The sequence below is a fragment of the Chrysochloris asiatica genome, unplaced genomic scaffold, assembly GCF_000296735.1.
Source record: "Chrysochloris asiatica unplaced genomic scaffold, ChrAsi1.0 scaffold00050, whole genome shotgun sequence".
Taxonomy (NCBI): Eukaryota; Metazoa; Chordata; class Mammalia; order Afrosoricida; family Chrysochloridae; genus Chrysochloris; species Chrysochloris asiatica.
The window spans coordinates 7,088,815-7,109,331 of NW_006408568.1; the positions used below are offsets into that span (position 1 = coordinate 7,088,815).

The window sequence follows — 20,517 nt, forward strand, 5'->3', positions numbered from 1 at the left end:
TGTTAATGGAAAGGTTGGAGATTCATGTCCACCAGAGATGCCTCATAATAAAGTCCTGACACTCTACTTCTGAAGAGTCAGCCATTGAACACTCTGACACACTTGGCTTTACCAGGAATCAAGGCTGACTGCAGTGACTGTTTCTTCATGCATCTGGTTGGTTTACCAGTTACTTTTTGAATTAAGAAAAACATAGCAAATAGCCTGCCACCTGTGTCTATTTGTAAGCCTTTGTCATTTAAGCATTGCAGGGAGCTTCAAAGTGCCTTTAAGGAAAAATCAAATAAGAATGGTTTCAGAAACTGAAATAGAAAATAAAAACATACTCCAAGTTTGCCTTGAATGGCCACTTAGTTGAAAGTCTCTCTAGATTACTATAGATTTAGCTGCTGTTGTTAAGTGCCCTTGAGTCACTCCTGACTCATAGCGACCCTGTACAGGGTTTTTGAGAAGCGGCTGGTGAACCTGAACTGCTGACTTTGCACTTCAGTGCATTAACCCACAGTGCTACATACACAGTTGTTGTTGTTGTTGTTACGTGCCGTCGAGTCGGTTCCGACCCATAGCGACCCTGTACAGGGTTTCCGAGGGTGTAAATCTTTACAGGAGTAGAAAGCCTTATCTCTCTCCCACGGAGCGGCTGGTAGTTTCGAACCGCTGACCTTAAGGTTCGCAGCCCGAGTCGTAACCACTACGCTACCAGAGCTCCTTACATACACAGTAGGCAATAAGAAAAGCAGTGGACATTTCTGAACAGGGGATGCATATGACAGGCGTGCTTTTCAATCACTTTGTTGAGTATCTGTATGTGCAGGGTGTTGTTGTATGCCATCAGTTCCAGTTGATTCATAGTGATCCTCTAGCATGGAGTAGAGATGCCCCATAGACTTTCCTAGGCTGCAATCTTCATGAGAGCAGACGGCCAGCTCTTTTCTCCAGCAGAATCACCGGTGGGTTTGGTTTGCAGTCAGTCACTTAACCATTGGACCATCAGGACTCTTTTTGTGCAGGGCAGTTTATTTATATTCTGTTAAACGTCACAGTGAGGTTCCTGGGTGATGCAAACAGTTAAGCACTTGACTGTAAGCTGAAAGACTGGTGCTTCGAATCCACCCAGAGGCCTGGTGATCTGTTCCCAAGAGGTCACAGCCTTGAAAAAAAAACCTATGGAGCAATTCTACTCTGTACACACAGGGTGGCCAAGAGTCAGAATTGATTAACAACCACAGTTCTCACAGTGACCCTGCCAGGGTGGCCCCCTGAGAAGTTAATTACATGCCCTGCCATCCACACTTTACAGGAGAAGAACCTGCATACACATTCATATCTCACTCCCAGGCTCTCAGAGTGAGAGACTTTCTTTGTCTAATTTCCCAAGAATATAATCCAAATCAGGTTAAAACCAAACCCCAACAAACCAGACTATATACTTAAGGTAAAATTGGTGGGGATAGTGTTGTTGTTGTTGTTAAGTGCTGTCGAGTCAGTTCTAACTTATAGCCACCCTATATAGGATTTCCAGCAACTGGTGTGTTTGAACCACTGACCTTGTGGTTAGCTGTCTATTGCTGATCCCGCATGTAAATTCCCTTTTACCAATCTGTGGGCAAACTTAAGTTCAACAGTATAGTAAGCAGATTCTTTGCAAGGACTGACCTGGATGCCCAGAAAGGCCACCGGCTGTTCTGGGACAGGTTCAAGAACGTGCCCTGAAATGGCATCTTTTGTTTTCAAAGTGCTCCTCACAACCCTGGGGAACTAGAGGTACAACAGGCACAGTGTAGCTGGGAGAGCCGTACAATATTTCCCGTCCAAGTACAGAGGAGTAGATAAATTGCCAGAACCTGTTATCCTCTCCTGCCTTTTAGAAGGCAAGGGAGCAGAAAGAGACGCTTATCTTTGGCTCTTCTTGTTCAGACACAGAAAGAGAAGGAGGAACTAAAGAAAGATGAAGGGGTGGTCAAGGGCACAGAAAAGAAAAGGAGTCAGAAAAAAAAAAGTAGAAAACAGTAAGAATGACCATTTCTCATGCAAGCTCTGGTAGCGTAGTGGTTACAAATTGGGCTGCTAATCTCATGGTTAGCAGTTCGAAACTACCAGCTGTTCCACGGGAGAAAGATGAGGCTTTCTGCTCCTGTAAAGATTTACAGCCTCGGAAACCCTTCACAGGGTCACTATAAGTCGGAACCGAGTCCACAGCATATAACAACAGCAGTCACAAGCTGGGCACTGGGCTGGTTATTGAATCTATTACCATTATTGACTCCTAAAGCAAGGAGCCCTGGAGGCACAGTGGTTAAGCTAAGTGGGAGTTCGAATCCACCAGCCACTGCAGGGAGGAGATGTTGCAGTCTGCTTCCATACAAATTATAGCCTTGGAAACCCTATGGGGCAGTTGTGGTCAGGGCTTCTAATGGCTTCATTCTGGTTCAACCCTCTATTGAAAATTTGCATCTCCACCCCAGGTAGACTTAATCAGAATCTACATTTTAACTAGATCCTCATTTTACAGATGAAGAAACCGAGATTTAGAGCTTAAGGAAGTTGCCCAATTTCACACAGTCAGTGATAAGATAAAAACTGCACCCACGGTCTTGTAATTACTGTGCTAATGTATCCAAAGCCAAGACAATCCATCTGGGGGTTAGTGGGATGGGTGGGAGAGGAACAATTCTCAGTTGAGGAAAAATATTTAATATTGATGAATGGTGTGATTCAGGCAATCGGTGCAGATGGTTCTGGTTGGGGGTTTGCGGTTCAATGTTCCTGGATTATAGACAAGCAGAGAGACAGAAAATGGGACCCAGGAGAGTTGCTTTAATAAAAGGAACCTGAATTATGGTCTCCTAGAAAAGAGAAGCTGGAGGAGTGATTTAATAATGACTGTCAAGTCTCCAAGGATGGTAACTGGCAGATCCCTAGCACTGCTGGGGGAAGAAAAAGGAGAAACAGGCTTACACTCCAGTGAGAGGAATTAAAACTGAATACTAGGACAAATGTCCTGGTCACGCAAGTACATGGGTTTCCTCCTTGGAATGGCTTTGAAAACTTGACAGAAGCTCAGGCCTGCTGGCGCTGGGGACACAGGGGGAGAGATGACACATCACTCACCCACAGTACTAGGTCCGGCCATATGCCAAGTACTTGTGATACATCCTAATAAAAGCCAGACCCTGTTGGAAATGATTTCAATGCATTTTCTCACATAATCCTCTTTACAACACTTTGAAGTGGGCCCTGCAGACCTTCAAGTGAGGCACTAAGACATTCAGCAATTTGCCTAAAGCCACACAGCCAGAAAGCGTCAGAACCAGGGTTCAAACCCAGGCAGTCCCCCTTCTTAACCTCTGATGTTGCCTCTCCGTGGTGATGTGCAAGTAGCTTCTGCAATCCCTGTGTACAGGTGAAGACACTGAGGCTCTGAGAGGTTATTTCACTGGTGACGAAGTGATAGGGCCAGGGTTCAAAGCTAATTCAGCCAGACTCCGAAGTCCATGTTTTGGTAGCTGGATTGGGGTGCCCTCCCCACTTCTTGCTGTCTCTTGGCATTTTTCCTCTCAGCTCTGCATGGTCAAGAATAGGGGCTTCTTTCTATTCACGGGCCTCTTCTTCTTCTAGGGGAACTGGAGAAACAGCAGGGAGTAAAGACCCTCTCCTTCAAGTCCAGTGGAGCCCAGGTGGACCCACAGTCCAAGCAAGGATCGCCCACAGGTAAGCTGCAGCTCCACTCTTGAATTCCTGGGACCCCAGGCCCACAGAAGCTACACGCACACATCCCTGGATTTGGCTTCCTGAGAAATCTGGGTGGAAAGTTGTCTCCATGGCCATTTGTTTCTGTGGAGGAGCACCAAGCTTGCTTTTATTTTCTGGGGCTGAAGCAGTGGAAGTCAGAGGGAAGAGAAAGAAATGCATCCGTGGTTACAAGTGGCCCTAGAGGTCCAGAGTCTAGAGCAGGGGAAGGGAGGCCAGAAGGGTCTGAAACTCTAGCTCTTCCCCTTAAAGTTCCTTCACTAATAAGTCCTGACTCTCCCTTCTCCCAGGGCCAGAGTTGGCCTGGCCCCAAATCCAATAAGCTCTCAAACCCAGTTTCTCAAACGGTTCCTTAATTGGAATGATTCACCCAAACGATTCAAGCCATCTGCAGATTTTGCTTCACTTTTGCTCACATTTTCTAGATCTGCTCCCCTCCTCCTACTGACCTGTGCTGCCTTGCTCGCTGCATTCCAGGAAAGTTACCCCACCTCCATTCACCAGCCCAGAAAGAGATGTCATCAGAATTAAATTCTGTCCTAACAAAACCCCAGCAAACACCCAGTGCACTAACCATCATTCATTCATTATTATATTCAACAAACATCTGCTATGTCCCTGTGGTACACCCCACTGGAAGGCAAGGGTTATAGCAAGTCATCGTCCCTTGAGTGGAGAAACTTCAGTGGTTTTCATCCTGGTCAACCTCAGCAGTTGGCTGTGATGTGACACCAGGCTTTGTATACACAGTGCCATAAAACAGGCCATACCAGCTATGAGAGGCATTCATTTTCCAAGCAAGATGTGGAACTCTTTTTGCTATGTGGAGATCTGCCCTCTTGTATGTGTAGATTTAGGTTGCAATCAAACATCATAATTCTACTTTCCAGTTGTTGTTAGGGGTTGTTGAGATGGTTCTGATGCAGAGAGACTCTATGCACATAGAACAAACCATTGCCTTATCTTGTACCATCTTCATGATTGTTAGGTTTGAACCCATTATTGCTACCACTGTGTCAATCCATTTCATTTGGGGTCTTCCTCTTTTTTATTGACCCTCCATTTTACCAAGCATGATGTCCTTCTGTAGGGACTGGTCCCTCCTGACACAGGTCCATAGTACGTGAGATGAAGTCTGACCATTCTCGTTTCTAGGAGCTCTCTGGCCATACTTCTTCCAAGACAGATTTGTTCATTCTTCTGGAAATCCATGGTACTTTCAGTATTTTCTACCAATACTGAAATTCAAATGGATCGATTCTTCTTTGCTCTTACTTATTCATTGTCCAACTTTCACATGCATATGAAGTGATTGAAAATACCCTGGCTTGGAGTCACCTAACCTTAGTCCTTAAAGTGACCTCTTTGCTCTTTTTAACACTAGAGAGGTCTTTTGCCTAATGCACTACATCATTTGATTTGATTGCTACTTCCATGAGCAATCAATGAAGTCTATGACGGCTTCAATCTTTTCTGTTTATCATGATGTTATTTTTTGGTCTAGTTGTGATGATTTTCATTTTCTTTACATTGAGGTGCAGTCCATACAGATCTTCATCAGAATTTCAAGTTCTCTTCCACTTCCAGCAAGCAAGGTTGTTATCTGCATATCGCAAGTTGTTAATGAGTCTTCCTCTAATCTGTATGCTATATTCTTAGTCATATAACCCAGTTTCTCAGATTATTTGTCCAGCATACAGATTGAATAAGTATGGTAAAAAGATACGACCCTGGGGCACATTTTCCTGAGATTTTCAACCATGCAATAACCCTTTGTTTTGTTCAAACAACTGTCTCTTGGTCTTTCCAGCAACTCCTTCATTTCTATTAAATCATAGTGCTTGTTTCAGAGCAGTTTGAACTCCAGAGTCAACTCTCAACTGTGATTTCTTCCCTGATTGCCTGCAACCCATCCCCTAGCCTGCCTCTTTTGAAGTTATAAGCACTCCCCAGGGATTTTCCCCAGAGAAGGCTTAACAGTAGGAAGTTCTTATTGTTCCCAAACAATAACATAGCTCCCCCTTGTGCCACAAAAAGCAGAGGAAAGAGCTTGGTGAGGGGAGCCAGCACCATGGGGAGTCAGGGTATCTGAGAACTTGGTGATTAGGGAGCTCCTAATGAGACATCTACTTGGGTGGGGTGTGAGAGCCAGGGATGACTGAGCTAGAAAGGGTCATCAAGCTGACCTAGGGCCACAGAAGTCCCCGTACAGTTCCAGGTCCACCTGAACCACCTTAGTAGGCATGACAGAGCCCTTATCAGACTGGGCCAGGCAGCACGGTAACTGCTTTACAGGCCTGACACGTTTCCTCCTAGGTGGAGTCCTGAGCTGTAAAGGAAAGGCTGGAAAGTCATAACTGCCGAGAGGCACTTCAGAAAAAAGGCCTGCCAGTCATGTAATTCTGAAAACGCTATGAAGCAATTCTACTCTGACACACATGGGTCCTCATGAGTTACAGTTGGTATACTCAGTGAGGTAATAGTGAGAAGAAAAGAAAACAAAAAGAAACATGGCCCCTGCCTTTAAGGAGTTTGTGGCTGAAGGCGATAGGGTAACACAATGGAATCCCTGTGCTTCTGAGAACAAAGAACCAATGCTCACCTCTTAAGCTAAGGTTTAAAGTTTGTATCAGGAAGGCTTTGACTGTGAGTCATTGAGACTCAACAATGTCAACATTGGAAAGAAATTCCTGGTGTGGCGCAGGGGTCACTAAGCTGGACTGCAAAGTCAGTTTAAACTGCAAGTTTGGTGGTTCAAGCTCACCAGCTGCTGCTTGGAAACCCTTGTTGTTGTTGTTGTTGTTGTTAAGTGCCGTCGAGTCGGTTTCGACCCATAGCGACCCTGAACAGGGTTTCTGAGGCTGTAAATCTTTACGGGAGCAGATTGCCTCATCTTTCTCCCGCGGAGCAGCTGGTAGTTTCGAACTGCGGACCTTGTGGTTCGCAGCCCGATTAGTAAACACTACGCTACCAGAGCTGTGCTGTCAAGTCGGTTCCAACCCATAGTGACCCTGTATAGGGTTTCTGAGGAGTGACTGGTGATCTTGAACCACCAACCTTGCAGTTCAAACGGCTTTGCAGTCTGGTGCATTAACCCACAGCGCCATACCAGGACTCCTTGGAAACCCTATACAGGGTCAGTATGGCTCAGAACCAAGTCGAAGGCACTTAACAACAAAAACTATCTTTAAAAATGCAGAAAGATATAGCATCTTGCCCAAGGCCACACAGCTACTAAATGTCAAGACTAGGACTAGCACTAGGTTTTGACTTCCAGGCAGTGCCCCAGGTTATTGGGAGTGGTGTGGAAAACATATGGAACATGGTGGTCTTCCTTCCCACACCATCTAATTACAGAGATGGGAGGCGGGTGGGGCGGTGGATTGATGTTGAGGCCAGTGGAGACTGAACCTTGTGCCCTTTGCATTCAAAGCGAAAAGGGACGCGGCACTGCGGGAGAAGTCTGCTGAGAGCACCGTGGAGGTAAGTGGAGGCCTGGCTGCCAAGGTGAGTGATTCTGTGCCCCGCTTGTCCTTCTTCTCACCATCTCTGTTGTTTCTCTTCTCAGGTATTAATCAATGCCTCCCCAGCCCGACTCACCATTTTACCAATTTCAAGAGATACAATTAAAAGTTACTGCTAGCATGGGTAATGCCACTGTTCCAGCGCCTAACTAAGCTGCCAGCACTTTCTTCCCATCCCCACCCTAGCCTGGTCCAGCTGCTTGCCCTCCAAGGCCCAGCTCCCAGACTAACACCATGGACATGAAGCCCACAACACCCTCTGTGGCCATCCCTTCCATGCATCCCCTCCCCCAAGCCCATTCCCCAACAAACTGCTTCTTGTTCACTGACCCCCAAATACTAGCTGTTGTCAGAGAACCTATAGTTCCTTCCCCAAATCCTCCCACCTTTCATAGGAGGGGCCTGGGATCCCTCCAGAGAATCACCCCTAACTAGGTCCCTAAACTAGGTCCCTGCCCTCTTGGATACCTCTGGGGGAAAGTTGGAGAGCTGAGAGTGGGGGCAGTTGGAAGGGTGAAACTTCTCCCTGGAGCAGCTGGTCCATCTGGAATGCTGGCCATGGGGTAGGGATGTTTACAGAAGAAAATGAGGCTGAGTAGGATGAGTTGGGAGTCCTAGTGTGGCACTGTGGGTTAATGAGCTGGACTGCAAAGTCAGTTCGAACTGCAAGGTTGGTGGTTCAAGTTCACCAGTCGCTCCTTGGAAACCCTCTACAGTGTTGCTATGGGTCAGAATCGACTCAAAGGCACGTAACAACAACAGAATGAGTTGGGTTGGGGTTTATCTTAGAGGTTTTCCTAGAAGTGGAGTCCCTGGGTCATGAAAGCAGTTAAGCACACAAAAGGTTGGCAGCCGGAATGGAAATGGAAACTCCTTAGAAGAAAGACCTGTCAATCTGTTTCTGACAATTGTAACCATTGAAAACCGTACTGAGCAATTATACTGTAAAACACCTGTGGTCACCTTGAGTCAAACTAACTCCCTGACAATAGGTTTGACCTTTGGGTTCCTGGGAGAGGCGCTGGTAAATCTGAAGACTGCCAATCTCCAAGCCACCGCTCCCTTGGCTGTTCTGTTACCCAGGAAGGAGCAAGGGAAGGGAATGAGGACTTAGCAGCAGCAACTGACCTCTGCCAAGCCCCTGAGTGTCACCTGGTACTCTTGCAGGTGTTCTTGCAAGACTGGCTGGGCCTGGCCCTCCCCAACTGGCCCCCTAGCACCTCAGTGAGCACTTCCCTCCTCCTCCCCTGCCAGACCTTCAGGGACCACTGGCTGGGCTCTCTCACACACACATACACACATGCCATCTCCTTCCTCAACCCCACTCCTAGCTGGAGGGGTTCCCACTCTGATGCACCATGGGGACCTGCACTTAGATGTTTGAGGGAAGAGCCAGTCCATCAGCAGGATTTAACTTTGGGGAGCCCCAGGGGAGTTCAGTTTCTCCCCTCCACTCCCATGGTCCCCATCCCCCACACACCTGTGTCTGGAGGAGGCACCTTTACACGGAGGAGCTTCCTGCCCCAGCAGCTGACAAGCCCCCAGGGTGGGTATTCCATCCTCTGCCCTCTCCCCTCCCCATCTTCCTGCAGCTGCCCATTCTCTAGCCTTGCAGATAAGCACACTAAGTTACCAGCCCTTCATTTGTTCTACTGCCACGCTTTAGCCTAACCTGCCCATATAAGAGAAGCACTCGCACTCCGAGGCCCCTGTTCTTCCCTCCTCCCCTGCCCCAAAGGGCATGTGGCTATCTGCAAGGCTGCCACTCCCTTGGCTAGCTCCAGGGCCCTGCCAGCCTCTGCTCCCTACCTAGAGAGCAGCCTTGCCACCCTGTGGCCTCTCAGCTGGACCCTGAGCTCTCTCTCTCCTGCCCCCTCTGTCATCACTGCCTGGCGGAGCCCTCTAGCAGGCCCTTCTCCATCCTCTCTGAGCTGTTTTGACCTGCTACTCATGTTCCACCTGACTGCCTCGCTCTGTCTCTCTCTGTGTCTTCCTTCCCCTGTCTTTCCTCCTTCCTTCTCTTCTTGTCTCCCTTCCATCTTTTCTCCCTCCCTCACTCCTTCCCTTTCTTCTTCCTTGCTTCCTTTCTTTTCTTCATCAGCAGGGAGGTGAGAAGTGGGTCCGAGTGAGGGGGACTTGCTGTCACGTCCTGCTTTTTGCTTGTGAACCATTGAAATAAAGGAGTTAGGCTAGGGGTAAGGTGCAGAAGGAGGAGATGCTGACAATGGAATGAGGGATCAGAAATCAGGAGGTGAAGGCGTGCTGGGTGAGGCAGAAAAATTCTGGAGCTGGGAGGGGATAAAGCGGCTCTGTGGCCTGGGTTTGGGGCAGCCAGGCATTTGTCTGGGGAAGGGCAGCTGCAAAGTTTAGAGAGAGTGAGCAGAAGGGGCCCAAGCTATCTCAAGGCACTTTTCTCATGGGTGGGGAGGAATTCAGACTACAAGCAGGTAGGGAAAGGCCATTTAAATTAGGCCCACACGAGAGCTCCCTCCAAGGAGGCAGGCCACAGCCCTGTTCTTGGTCTAGGGTGAGTCTCATGAGTCTTGGTAGGGCAGTGAGGGACTCAGGTGGCTCCTTCGTTTGAGGAGGGGTGAACCTCAGGCCTAGACTATGCTACTAAGGTTGAAGGTCAAGATAAAGTATAAAGACTGACAAAGTGCTGAGCTTGACAGTCAGGGCTTGTGAATATTGAGGGTCATGATAAAGCCAGAGCTTGGAGAGGCCATGGAAGTGCCTACAGGCAAGAAAGAGGGTCCCTGAAATGGCACCCCTGGCCAATACACAAGATTAGGGTCTGCTGCTTAGGCTATGAGCTAGTTTGAGGCAGGGCCATCCTGATCTAGATTCAAGGAAAGTCCCTCCCCTGCAGCCTTGATTTCTCCCTCTGTGCCCTGAATAGTGAGCCTTGGAGGTGGTGCCCAAGGACAGATGGTGGCCCATAGCAAGCATCTCCAGAGAGAAGGGCCTCAGCCATCCCCCATGGGGTGTTTGTTGTGGGTGTGGTGGGTCATATGGACTAGTGAGCTTGGGAGATAGAATAGTGTAAGGAATGAAATCCTTGTCCTTCCAGAATCCTCTGATCTCCCTTCAGCCCATTTCCCCCACCTACCCCTGCTGCTAAAGGAGGCCAACCTGGTTCACAGTGATGTCCACAGTGACGAAATCCTCAGACTGAGGGAAGGGCTGGTGAGCACCATCCGGGCCGCCTCCTCTCCCCCATCCCCACCACTCTCCCCTCCCCACTCAGGGATAAGCATGGAGCCCTTTCTGGCTAACTCCTCCTATAATAGGCAGCCAGGGACCTGAGACTGCCCTCGACTGTGTGGTGCTGGGTAGGTAGGTTCCTGACATTCAGGGGTTTGGACACCTTCATGATGTCCAGTGAAGATGAGGCTCACCCTTGAACAAAGCTGGAGGGAAGAGAAGGAGTGAGGACTGTCCTTTTGCCTAGTCCCCCCTTTGTCCTAACAGCCCTGAGAGGCAAGGAGGGGACTGTCATCTCTGCTCATGGAGCTCCGAGGTTGGTGAGCAAGGAGACAGGTGAAGTTTAGCTATAGCTCAAAGCCACCAACTCAGCAGGTCCATGTAATCAAATTATAAAACTCTGCAGAACCCTAGAGTCAATTGGTCCAACTGCCCATCTCACAGATGGGCAAACTAAGGCCTAGAATGGTGGGATTATGCATGGTCAATGCAAAATAACATCAGTCTCTTGTCTCCACTGTCCCTCCCAAATAGAACCAGGGTCAGCCATTCTGCTTGGCAGCCAGTTTTCCTCTAGGTGGGGAGAAGACCACAGGGAGGGCTGAGTGCACGTGATGGGGAGCAGGAGCTGGGAGAGGGGTGGCAAAGGGAGGCTCAGGGTAGCCAGTCCTAGAAGCTGGGAATTAGTCTTGTAACATTTCATGCTTCTCTGGCTGTTTCTAAACTAGGTGTCAATTCACAACAGGCTTCAAACGTCCCAGCACAACCCCGGGCTGGGGGTCGAGAAGGGAGCACCATCACCGTCACCGTCACCGCTGCCAGACCTGCAGCCTAGCCCTCTGCAAGAGCAGCCCCCCCTGCTGCCGCCACCACCACCCACGCCCCCAGGGACCCTGGTGCAATGCCAGCAAATTGTCAAGGTCATAGTCCTGGACAAGCCCTGCTTGGCTCGTATGGAGCCCCTGCTGAGCCAGGCCCTCTCCTGCTACACCTCCTCCTCCTCCGACTCCTGGGGTTCCACACCCCTGGGGGGCCCAGGCTCCCCAGTCAAGGTGATCCACCAGCCTCCGCTGCCCCCACCCCCACCCCCCTACAACCACCCGCACCAGTACTGCCCACCCGGCTCCCTGCTGCACCGGCGCCGCTATTCCAGTGGCTCGAGGAGCCTGGTGTAGACTGCACCCTCACCCTGCTTTACCCAGAGGGCTGACCACTAGGGGCCTGGATGTGCCCAACAGCCCAGAATGCCCTTCCACAGTGCCCTGAACCGATCATCACCATTTTGGAACCAGAACCCCCATCCTTGGCACCTCTCCCAATCATGCTTCCCTTCTTTGGTTGAAGACCTTTACCCCAATCTGGAGATACCACCTCACTGTTCTGGGGCCCTGCACAGCCAGCCATAGAAAGGTTTCTTCCTCTTGCTATCACACTCCCCCTTGGACCACGGATTGAAAAAAATAGGAGCAGAGGGCCTCCCCCTAGACCCTAAAGTCTTCGAGTGCCACAGGGTCTCAGGCTGGTGGGCAGAAGCAGAGAAGGCTGGGCTGGCCAGCACCACAGCACTGGGCGGAGGTCGTTTGGCATCTCGGGATTAAGTGCCATCTGTGGCTGAACTGGGTGGAGGAGGGTTGGCACACGCTCCCCTGGAGGACACAGGTGGGTAGAAGGTGTGACAAGAGGCAGCTTTCTCTGCTGTCCCTCCCTTCAGCCCAGCAGTCTCATGAAACTGCTCCTCCATCCCCAGAAACATAGCTTATCCTCACCACATCCTTCTAACTCCTTCCAGGGTCTCTTTCCAGCTTTCCCAGGGGCTGGGGCTCAGCCTGCCCAGGGCTACCCAGACCAGAAGTACCCAAGTTCTGGAAGGAGGGAAAGGGAACACCCTCAGCTCTGTTGTGGCCAGTTCAACAGTGTTGTGGAATTGTGAGGTCAAACAGTTGGCAACTCACCTGTTTTCAGAGTTTCTTAATTCCCTAGCCCCAAATATCCAGCCAATGGGAAGTGCTCACAGGTGGATACACAATCGCAGGTTGCATTGCTCCAGCATTCCATAGTGGAAAACAGACCCAGGGAGAGGCAATGGTTTCCCTGGAGCAAATGCAACCAGCAGAGGGAAGGACTTGACTTCTGTGGCCTCCAGGAGGGAGAACACAGGAGCAGATGCTGCACAACCATCTGCATTTCCCCAAACTAGATCCTCAGCTTTTAATTCCCTCTTGGGAAGCGCCAGACCTGCCTCCAGCAGGGGTGGCTCAGAGGTCTCCTAAACCCACGGAATTTCAAAGGAGAGCTGGCCAAGGGCTCCTGGACTCTCCTTGACCTCCCCAGTGCTGGACAGACTTGAGAGACAACCATAAGACAGACCTACAAACCCAGGCCTTAGGAAGGGCCCCCACCCCCAGGAGAGGCACATCCTCCTTCAGAAACCAGGCCTATGCCTTGACCATTTGATGCCCTTTCAGGAAGTGTCTGTCCCAAGTCAGACTGGACCTCTAGTCCTGTGCCAATAGTAATTGCCGTCCATGTTAGAGTCCCCCTTCTCCTGGGAGCCCATTGTTGCTGTGGTCAGCGAGGTGCAAGTGTCAACCTGCCATGTCTAAGTGAATTGACTTAACCTCCAAGGCTAGCTGGGAGGCAAAGAGTCTTTCTCCACTGTCTGAGGTTCTAGATGACCTAGATTTGTGTGGTCACTCAGACGTCATTACGATGCCACCCCATGGATTTATATCTGGGCCTGTCTTTGTTGGCCCCATTTCCATTAACTTCTCCCACGGTGGGTCCTCAGCCCAGGTGTTCATACCTGTCCTAATTGCCCTCGTCCCATCTTCTGTGTCTGAGCAGGAATGCTCCAATCAGAACCTTTCAGAATGGAGCAACTGCCCAAATCAGCCACCTTAGATGCCCTTGATCAAAGGTGAAGACCTGGGCAGCCAGTGGCAGGGACACAGGACTGGGTAGATCTTGAATGAGGGGGACTGAAATTAAGAGTCTGGATAGAGTGAGTGGAAATGATGAATGGAAGGCAGGAAGTGTGAGTTGTGAAGAAATGTGTTATGAATGTAGCCGAATGTGAGGGGTGGGAGCCTTAAGTACCAGGGGGACAGCCCCTGACAGCCCAGCCGGCCTGCCAAGCACTCCTTACCACCAGGGCTCTTGTTTCCTGCTCCCATCATGCTCCACAGCCAGACTGCTCTGTAAGGTAGGGTGGGCTGCCCCCCTTTCGCCACCCACCTCTGCTGAGCCATGGTTCTCCCTGATGATTAGGGGTCGGCAGAGTCTGAGAGCTGGCAGAGCCTCCCCTCTGAGGATCTGGACTCAGGCATCTCAGAGCCCATTCCCCAGGGTAAACGGCTCCCCACCCCCCAGGGCCTGCAGTGGCTGCTCTGGCATACTAGCAGCACGGGGAGTTGTGCCCTAGAAAGCAAAGCTACCTGGCATTAGAGGAACATTTGGCTTCTAGGGGCTTGAACCCCATTTAACCCTGCAGCAGAGCACAGCTGGTCCCACCCACTGTCAGGGGATGAAAGAGCTTCCCATAGCTAACTTCTGTCCCCTATCAGCCAACAGACTGAGGTGGTGGGGGAATGCTCCATTCTTCTTCCCTAGAGCCTGGGAATGCCTCCTGTAGTGGTCAGGATGTCCCCTTCCCTCCCCAGAGGACCCAGTTAGAGTAGAGATACTGCTGGGTCCCTGCTCTCCCAAGGCTAAGCAGGATTGGAGTGTGACAGAGCCCCCAGCTACATGCCCAAGATGCTCCCACTCTATCAGCTCTCTAAACCTTACTTGGGGGACCTGGGCTCCCTCTCGGTTTTATCCATTTGGCCCCAGTTCCAGAATCAAGAATGGGAAATGAAACTAGCTCTCCCATCCACTCTTGGGCAGGTCCCACCTCCAGACCTGAAATATGACCCTGCCATGGTAGTTTGTCCCAGAAGTCTGTCTGGCTACCTGAACCGTCCCTGGACCCTTAGCCCTGAAATTCTTGACCCTTATTCTCCCTAACCCCCAGCTGCCAGAATGTCTCTGTATCTGATAGACTGCTCCACAGTGTCAGATTACCCAATAAGCAAGGTAAGCACAGACTTACTTGAGCTTATTCACTAATCTGTAATGAAGAATTTCACATTGTTTTTCACCACATCAAAGATTCTGCTTTTGTGTATGGCTGGCATCTGTCTCTCTCCCACACCCACCACACCTTCCTGCAGAATTGAAACATCTGTTCATATTTACAGTCCCTGACGAAGTGGGGTACTCAGTCAGCAAGGTAAGCACAGGCTAGCTGTGCTTCCTTACAACTCTGTAGTGAATAGTTCTATCTTTGATGTGGTGAAAAACATGAAACTGTTCACTGAAGATTCGTAAGGAAGTACCAGTAAACCTGTGCTTACCTTGCTTACCAGGTAATCGCCTCTGCTGCCCCAGTAGCCATCTGTCTGTCTCTGTCCTGCTGTATGTACCTTCTTGCTGCAGCCCCGCCCCCCACCACCACTTCTCCACCTCATCCAAGAGAAGACTCTCTAGGGAAAGGCAGGGGGGCTGCACCCAGCAACTAATCCAAATGGCAAATATTTTGTAACAGAATAGCCCAGAGGTATTTTATCTGTTCAATTCATAGAGTTTTAGAGATTATATTGAAATATGTCACTTGAACAAACTGTGTCCGTTGTTTCTTTTTTTTTTCTCCAAGAGGGAGGGTCCACCTTAAGTGCAATTGGCACTGGTCTGAGATGAGAGGCAATACCACTGTCCTCAGCTCCTAGACTGCAGGGCAAGGCCTGGGCCAGCTGAAAGGCAGGCTGCTCTTGTCTGGCTGTAAGCAGCCTATCTCTAGCCCAGGGGAACATGAAAGGATTACAAAACTCTACCTTAAATAAATGAGGTTGGCCGTGGGGTAAGTATGGCCTACCATCTGATGGGGGTGCAGGGCAGGAAGTTGACCAAGTGTGCACTGGCCACCCCAACCTTTGCCAGTGCTTGAACACACACAGAGAACTTTTGGTCCCTTGAGAGCAGGTTACAGTGGAGACTAGAGCAGCGTTGGAAGGAAGCACCCCTACAGCCAGTGAGCGTCCAGGCAAGAGTATGGGGTGAGGAGGCCAGGACCTCATCTGCCCTGTTCCATTCTCTGCAGAAGAGAGCAAGGCTATGGTGGGGGTGGGAGGAACATGCTTGATCATTAACTTCAAAAAAAACCAGGCCTTCTAATGCCATGATCTTGCTGGAGGAAAGTTCATGGACCCATACAACACAATGTAGCAAACACTTAGTGAGTCAGGCCCCCTGCTGGGAGCTGGAAGTCCTGTCAAAATTCTGCAGATGGTAAGGCTGTAGCCAAGTGGCTATAATGGGAGAGGGAAGACTGACGAATAGCCATAGCTACTTGAAATGCTCAGATCAGGCTTCGCGAGTGAGGCTTAAATATGGGGGACTTTCTCCTGCAAGAAGAGAGCCCTTCAACAACACAGATTTAGCAGAGGCTCTGTGTGGGGAAAGGAACTGGCCAGGATGGCTGTCCCAGGGTGCCTCATATGGCATCCAACTCTTCTGGGGGTCAGGCCCTGAATATCCTAAATCCAGACAGCTCCAACGCACTCCTCCAGACAGTGCCACCATCTCCTGTGAAGATGAAAAGGCCTGAAAAGGAACATGAACTCAGACTCTTCTTCCTTCCTCAGGAAATTCCAGGGGAAGCCTGGAGCCAACTATGACCTGTCCTATCCTGGGAATTCTCTGCCCCAGGAAGCTGAAGACTGGTCCCTTGGGAGCACCCCAGAGGGACCCAGCTGACCTCAGGCCTGGGAGAGGGCCTATGGCCAAGAGGGTCCTTGCTGTGGGCTGGACCATGGGTAGTGACATCTACCTTCTATATCTGATGGCCCCTGTGGTCATCTAGGCAGAATGTCTGTCCCTCTGGTCAGAGAGTAGACCACCCTGTGCATATCAAGTCTCTCTGGGACATCATCCACCATAGAGATGGAGAGCTGTGGTCAGCCACATCTCGCTTTGTGACAACTCTAGGTAGATTAGGGGAACTCATCTGTCATTAACTTAGAAGTATTTACACTAAGGGGTCCTTGGACTTGCTAGTTTCTGACTGAGAACTATGGGTCAGAACAAGATGCCAGAGTCAGAAATCGCAGTAAATTCAACACCAAGCTTGTGAACATCTACCATATGCCAGGCAATGTTTTAGGTGACACAGCAGCGATGGGGCAGTCAACGTTCCTGCTCTTGAGGAGTTTACATTGGGTGATGTGGTAAAAACAACAAACATCAACCTCCCATAGAGGATGGTGATGCAATGGAGGTGGTGCTAGAGGGGTCAGAGGGACCTCTCCAAGGGACTCAATTGGTGGACAGTCCAGAGACCACCTCCACAGAAGCTAAAGGTAGAATAACCAGTTAGGGTTTTTTTATTGTTTGTTTTTTAGACAAAAACCAAGCCAGTATGCCAAAGGGCACTTTCCTGACATAAGAATCTATTTCCTTTAAAAAGTGTTACTAAAGTATTAAAATCCATGTTAAAACCACTTTATTGATGAAATAATAAAATTGGGTTTCTCAAAAAAAAAAAAAAAGTCTACGGCAGATGGTCACCATAACCACAGATGAGGAAAAGAAATAGCTGAAAGAGACTCCAGAAAGGTCCAGACCACAAAAGCAGGGGTGGGTGGAGCATTGTCACAGGCTGGATGACCACAGGAGAAGGACTCCGGTGTAGACCCTGGAAACCAGTAGCCAAAAAGAGGCACGTGTTTGAATCAAGGCAGTTGCTGTCTACAGCAAGGCAGCTCTTACTCTTGATGGAGGCAAACTGCCCCCCACCCCCAAACACATCAAGGACCTGGTCAAGCGTCCTCCTCCTCTGTCACCCCAAACCAAGCAGATTCAGGTTTTCTAGTAATAAACAAGAACAGAATGGACCCCATGGTCTAGCACCTGGTCCTCAGTTGACACCTTTTCACTCCTCGGTAAAGGTAAATACTGCAGTAATATTGACTTCTCCTATGGTGGTGGTTGTTAAGTGCCATCGAGTCAATTCCAACTCATAGTGAACCTGTACAAGGCTTTCAAGGAGCAGTTGGTGGGTTTGAACCACCAACCTTGTGGTCTGAAGTCCAGTGCTGATCCAACAGCGCCAACAGGGTTGACAAAACACTGCTGTGGGTCTTGACACCACTCCCAAGCCTGTCCCCAGCCTTGACAGACATGGCTAATTGATCTATGCTTTCCAAGGATTACCATCAATCAATGTCTGTTGACACCCAGGATGAAATTGACCTGCTACCCATCACCTTGGTGTCCTTGTTGTGTTACCCTGAAGGATGATACTTGAGAGGGGAGGTCATTTCAGAGAAAGAGGTAATTGATATTGTAGACTCTCTGAGACACTGGGAGTCTGGGGAGAAGGCCCTGTAAGGACCGTTCTTGGAAAACAGCTCTGCATGGGACCCCCTCCTACCCCACCCAACCCACCCACCGCTCTTTGTCCTTAATCTTCAATGCTCCACCCATCAGATGACTCAGTGCTGTCTTCTCTTAGGACCCCACACTACTCTGGCCACCTGTCAGCTACCCTGTCCACTGCATCCTCCCACCTAATTCACCCATCTCCACTTTTTTCTCTCCTCTGAGGGAAAGGTCAGGGGTGCCAGGGAGAAAGGTATTTAGAACTCCCCAGCTCCAGGCAAAACACAGACCTCTCTGGCCAGAAGCACAAGGCTCTGCCCTCACTGCAGGCAGACCCTTCAGAGGTCACAGGGAGGCAGTGAGCAGGAGAGGCCCAGCCAGAGGCAGTGTGGTACAGTCACAAGCTGAGTTCCTGTAGGTTTCCTGCCTCAAGGACAGCCCAGTTCAGGGATCAGGCTCCAAACCCAGCTTGAAGTTTAAACAGATAAATGAGGGAGCAGGAACTAGGTGGAGGGGAGGCACTTGTCCAAAACTGATCCCACCAGGAAAATTCCATTCTGGAGATGAGAGTGAGGAAATTGGACCTCAGGAGATGGGGTGGAGGGATGGGAACCTTTTCCTCATTTCCTCACCGCTCCTTTCCCGAGGGAACCAGGCAACTTAGCCCTGCTAGCCAGTCACAGTGCTTCCAGCTCCCATGACCCTAAGGACCCAAAGGAATAACATCAAGCCTGGCTCTGGGAAAACTGGGAAGTAGCCTCAGGGCAGACAGGAAACCACCTTGGAGACCTGGCTCTCCTTCCTCCTTCCTAACTCCTGTAGACCTGCCTTGCTCTTCTCTGTCTTGCCCCACCCCCAGGAACATCCCTGCCACCCTACCCCGACCCCTGCAATCTCTTTTCCTTCCAAGACATGGACTAGAAACCACCCTTCCTTCCTAATCCACACTGGGGACCAGAAAGGAGAGAGTCTCCAAATCCCAGTCAGGCCTGGAGCAGCCTCACTGAGTTTGACTGCTTCCTTGTACAGGTTGTTGTTGTTGGTAGTGGTGGTGGTGTGGAGTCAGTTCCGACTCATAGCCACCCTGCATAGAGTTTCCGAGGCTATACATCTTTATGGGAGCAGAAACCCTCATCTTTCCCGTAGGGCGGCTAGTGGATTCAAACTGCTGACCTTGCAGTTAGCAGCAACACTGGTAATCCACAACAGTACCAGGGCTCCTTTCATTGTACAGATCAGGGGACAGTTTAATTTAAGACTGCAGAGCAAGAACAGCAGACTAATCCCCAAGTGATGATGATGTTATGTGCCGTGGAGTCAGTTCCGACCCATAGTGACCCTGTACAGGGTTTCCGAGGCTGTAAATCTTTACAGGAGCAGAAAACCTCATCTTTCTCCCATGCAACAGCTGGTAGTTTCGAACTGCTGACCTTGTAGGTTCACAGCCCGATTCGGAATGGACAATGCTACCAGAGCTCCTTAATCCCCAAGTAGAAAGATGGAAATAATAAAGACACGAACAGAACAAGACAATAACACACAATAGAGAGAATTAGCAGCCCCAAAAGTCAGCATTGTGACTGACACTGATCATGATAAAGGAAGTGTGAACAAAGAGATAACATGAGGACTGAGGAAGGGATAGAACTACCAAGCCTTCTTAAAAGAGAGGAGATAGGAAAAATAAACTAAAAAATGCATGGCAACCGTTTCAACTTCATGGTAATAATTTTGAACATCTTCATAAAAGGAACTCTTTCTGAGAAAAAAAATTATAATCCTACCAAACTTGGTTCAAGGAGGAATAGAAAATTTGAGATATGTAACCATTAATGTGTAGTCCTGGTGTGACGCCTTGGGTTAATGCAATGGACTGCAAAGTCAGTTTGAACCACAAGGTCAGTGGTTCAAGCTCACCAGCCGCTTCTCAGAAACCCTACACAGAGTTGCTATGAATTGGAACCAACTCCATGGCACTTAACAAGTACCGTTAAAGAAACTTGAAGAAGTAGTCTAAAATCTATCCTTTCCTCTCTGACTACCTACCCCAAACACACACACACACACATAACGCCAGGCCAGATGACTGTGCAAAATTCTATTATACATTCAAGGACCAGATAGCTCTTATGTACAAACTCTTGCAGAGAAGAAAATGAAAGGGCATTCCCATACCTCTTTAATAAACCTAAGTCAACTTTCAAACCAAAAGCAGACGTTAATAGAGAACAAACAAGATGGTGGATCGGGTGGAAGTGCAGTAAGAAGCTGTGTCAGCAACAACACAGACTACAGGACCAAGCAGACTCAGGGGATGGTCCCAGAACTCTGAACCACATATAAAGGAATATTTAGAAGGTTAGAAGACTTACAGCTAGGGGAATTTGTAGCAGAAGCAAGAAATCCATTGCTTTCTAATCCAAGACACTCAGCTGCTCCAGGAGCCGCCATCTTGGGTGAGACCAAGCCACCATCTTGGGGGAAGGATCAGAGCAGCCACGGACGCCTGACAGAACCATGAAGATAAAGGTGTGGATATTCTTTTCTTTTGACGTCTGTTCATTGGTTCCTTGCTGTCTGCGCACCTCCATTCTGGTGACTATAGGGGTGCCTGAGCTAGTGG

General features: G+C 49.5%; 1 protein-coding gene across 2 annotated transcripts in view; it reads left to right on the forward strand.

Annotated features, from left to right (window-relative positions):
- The window catches only part of IQSEC3 (IQ motif and Sec7 domain 3), a 194,584-nt gene extending 182,931 nt beyond the window's left edge, over positions 1-11,653 (forward strand). The window contains exons 12-14 of one of the 2 annotated variants that reach the window (XM_006862699.1): positions 3,619-3,711; positions 7,184-7,233; positions 11,207-11,653. In XM_006862699.1, coding sequence (XP_006862761.1) covers positions 3,619-3,711; positions 7,184-7,233; positions 11,207-11,653 — 590 coding nt within the window. Of the gene's footprint in view, positions 1-3,618; positions 3,712-7,183; positions 7,234-7,318; positions 7,394-11,206 lie in introns of those variants that run through there. The other variant, XM_006862700.1, reaches the window with a different exon arrangement.
- The last annotated feature ends 8,864 nt before the right edge of the window (positions 11,654-20,517 follow it).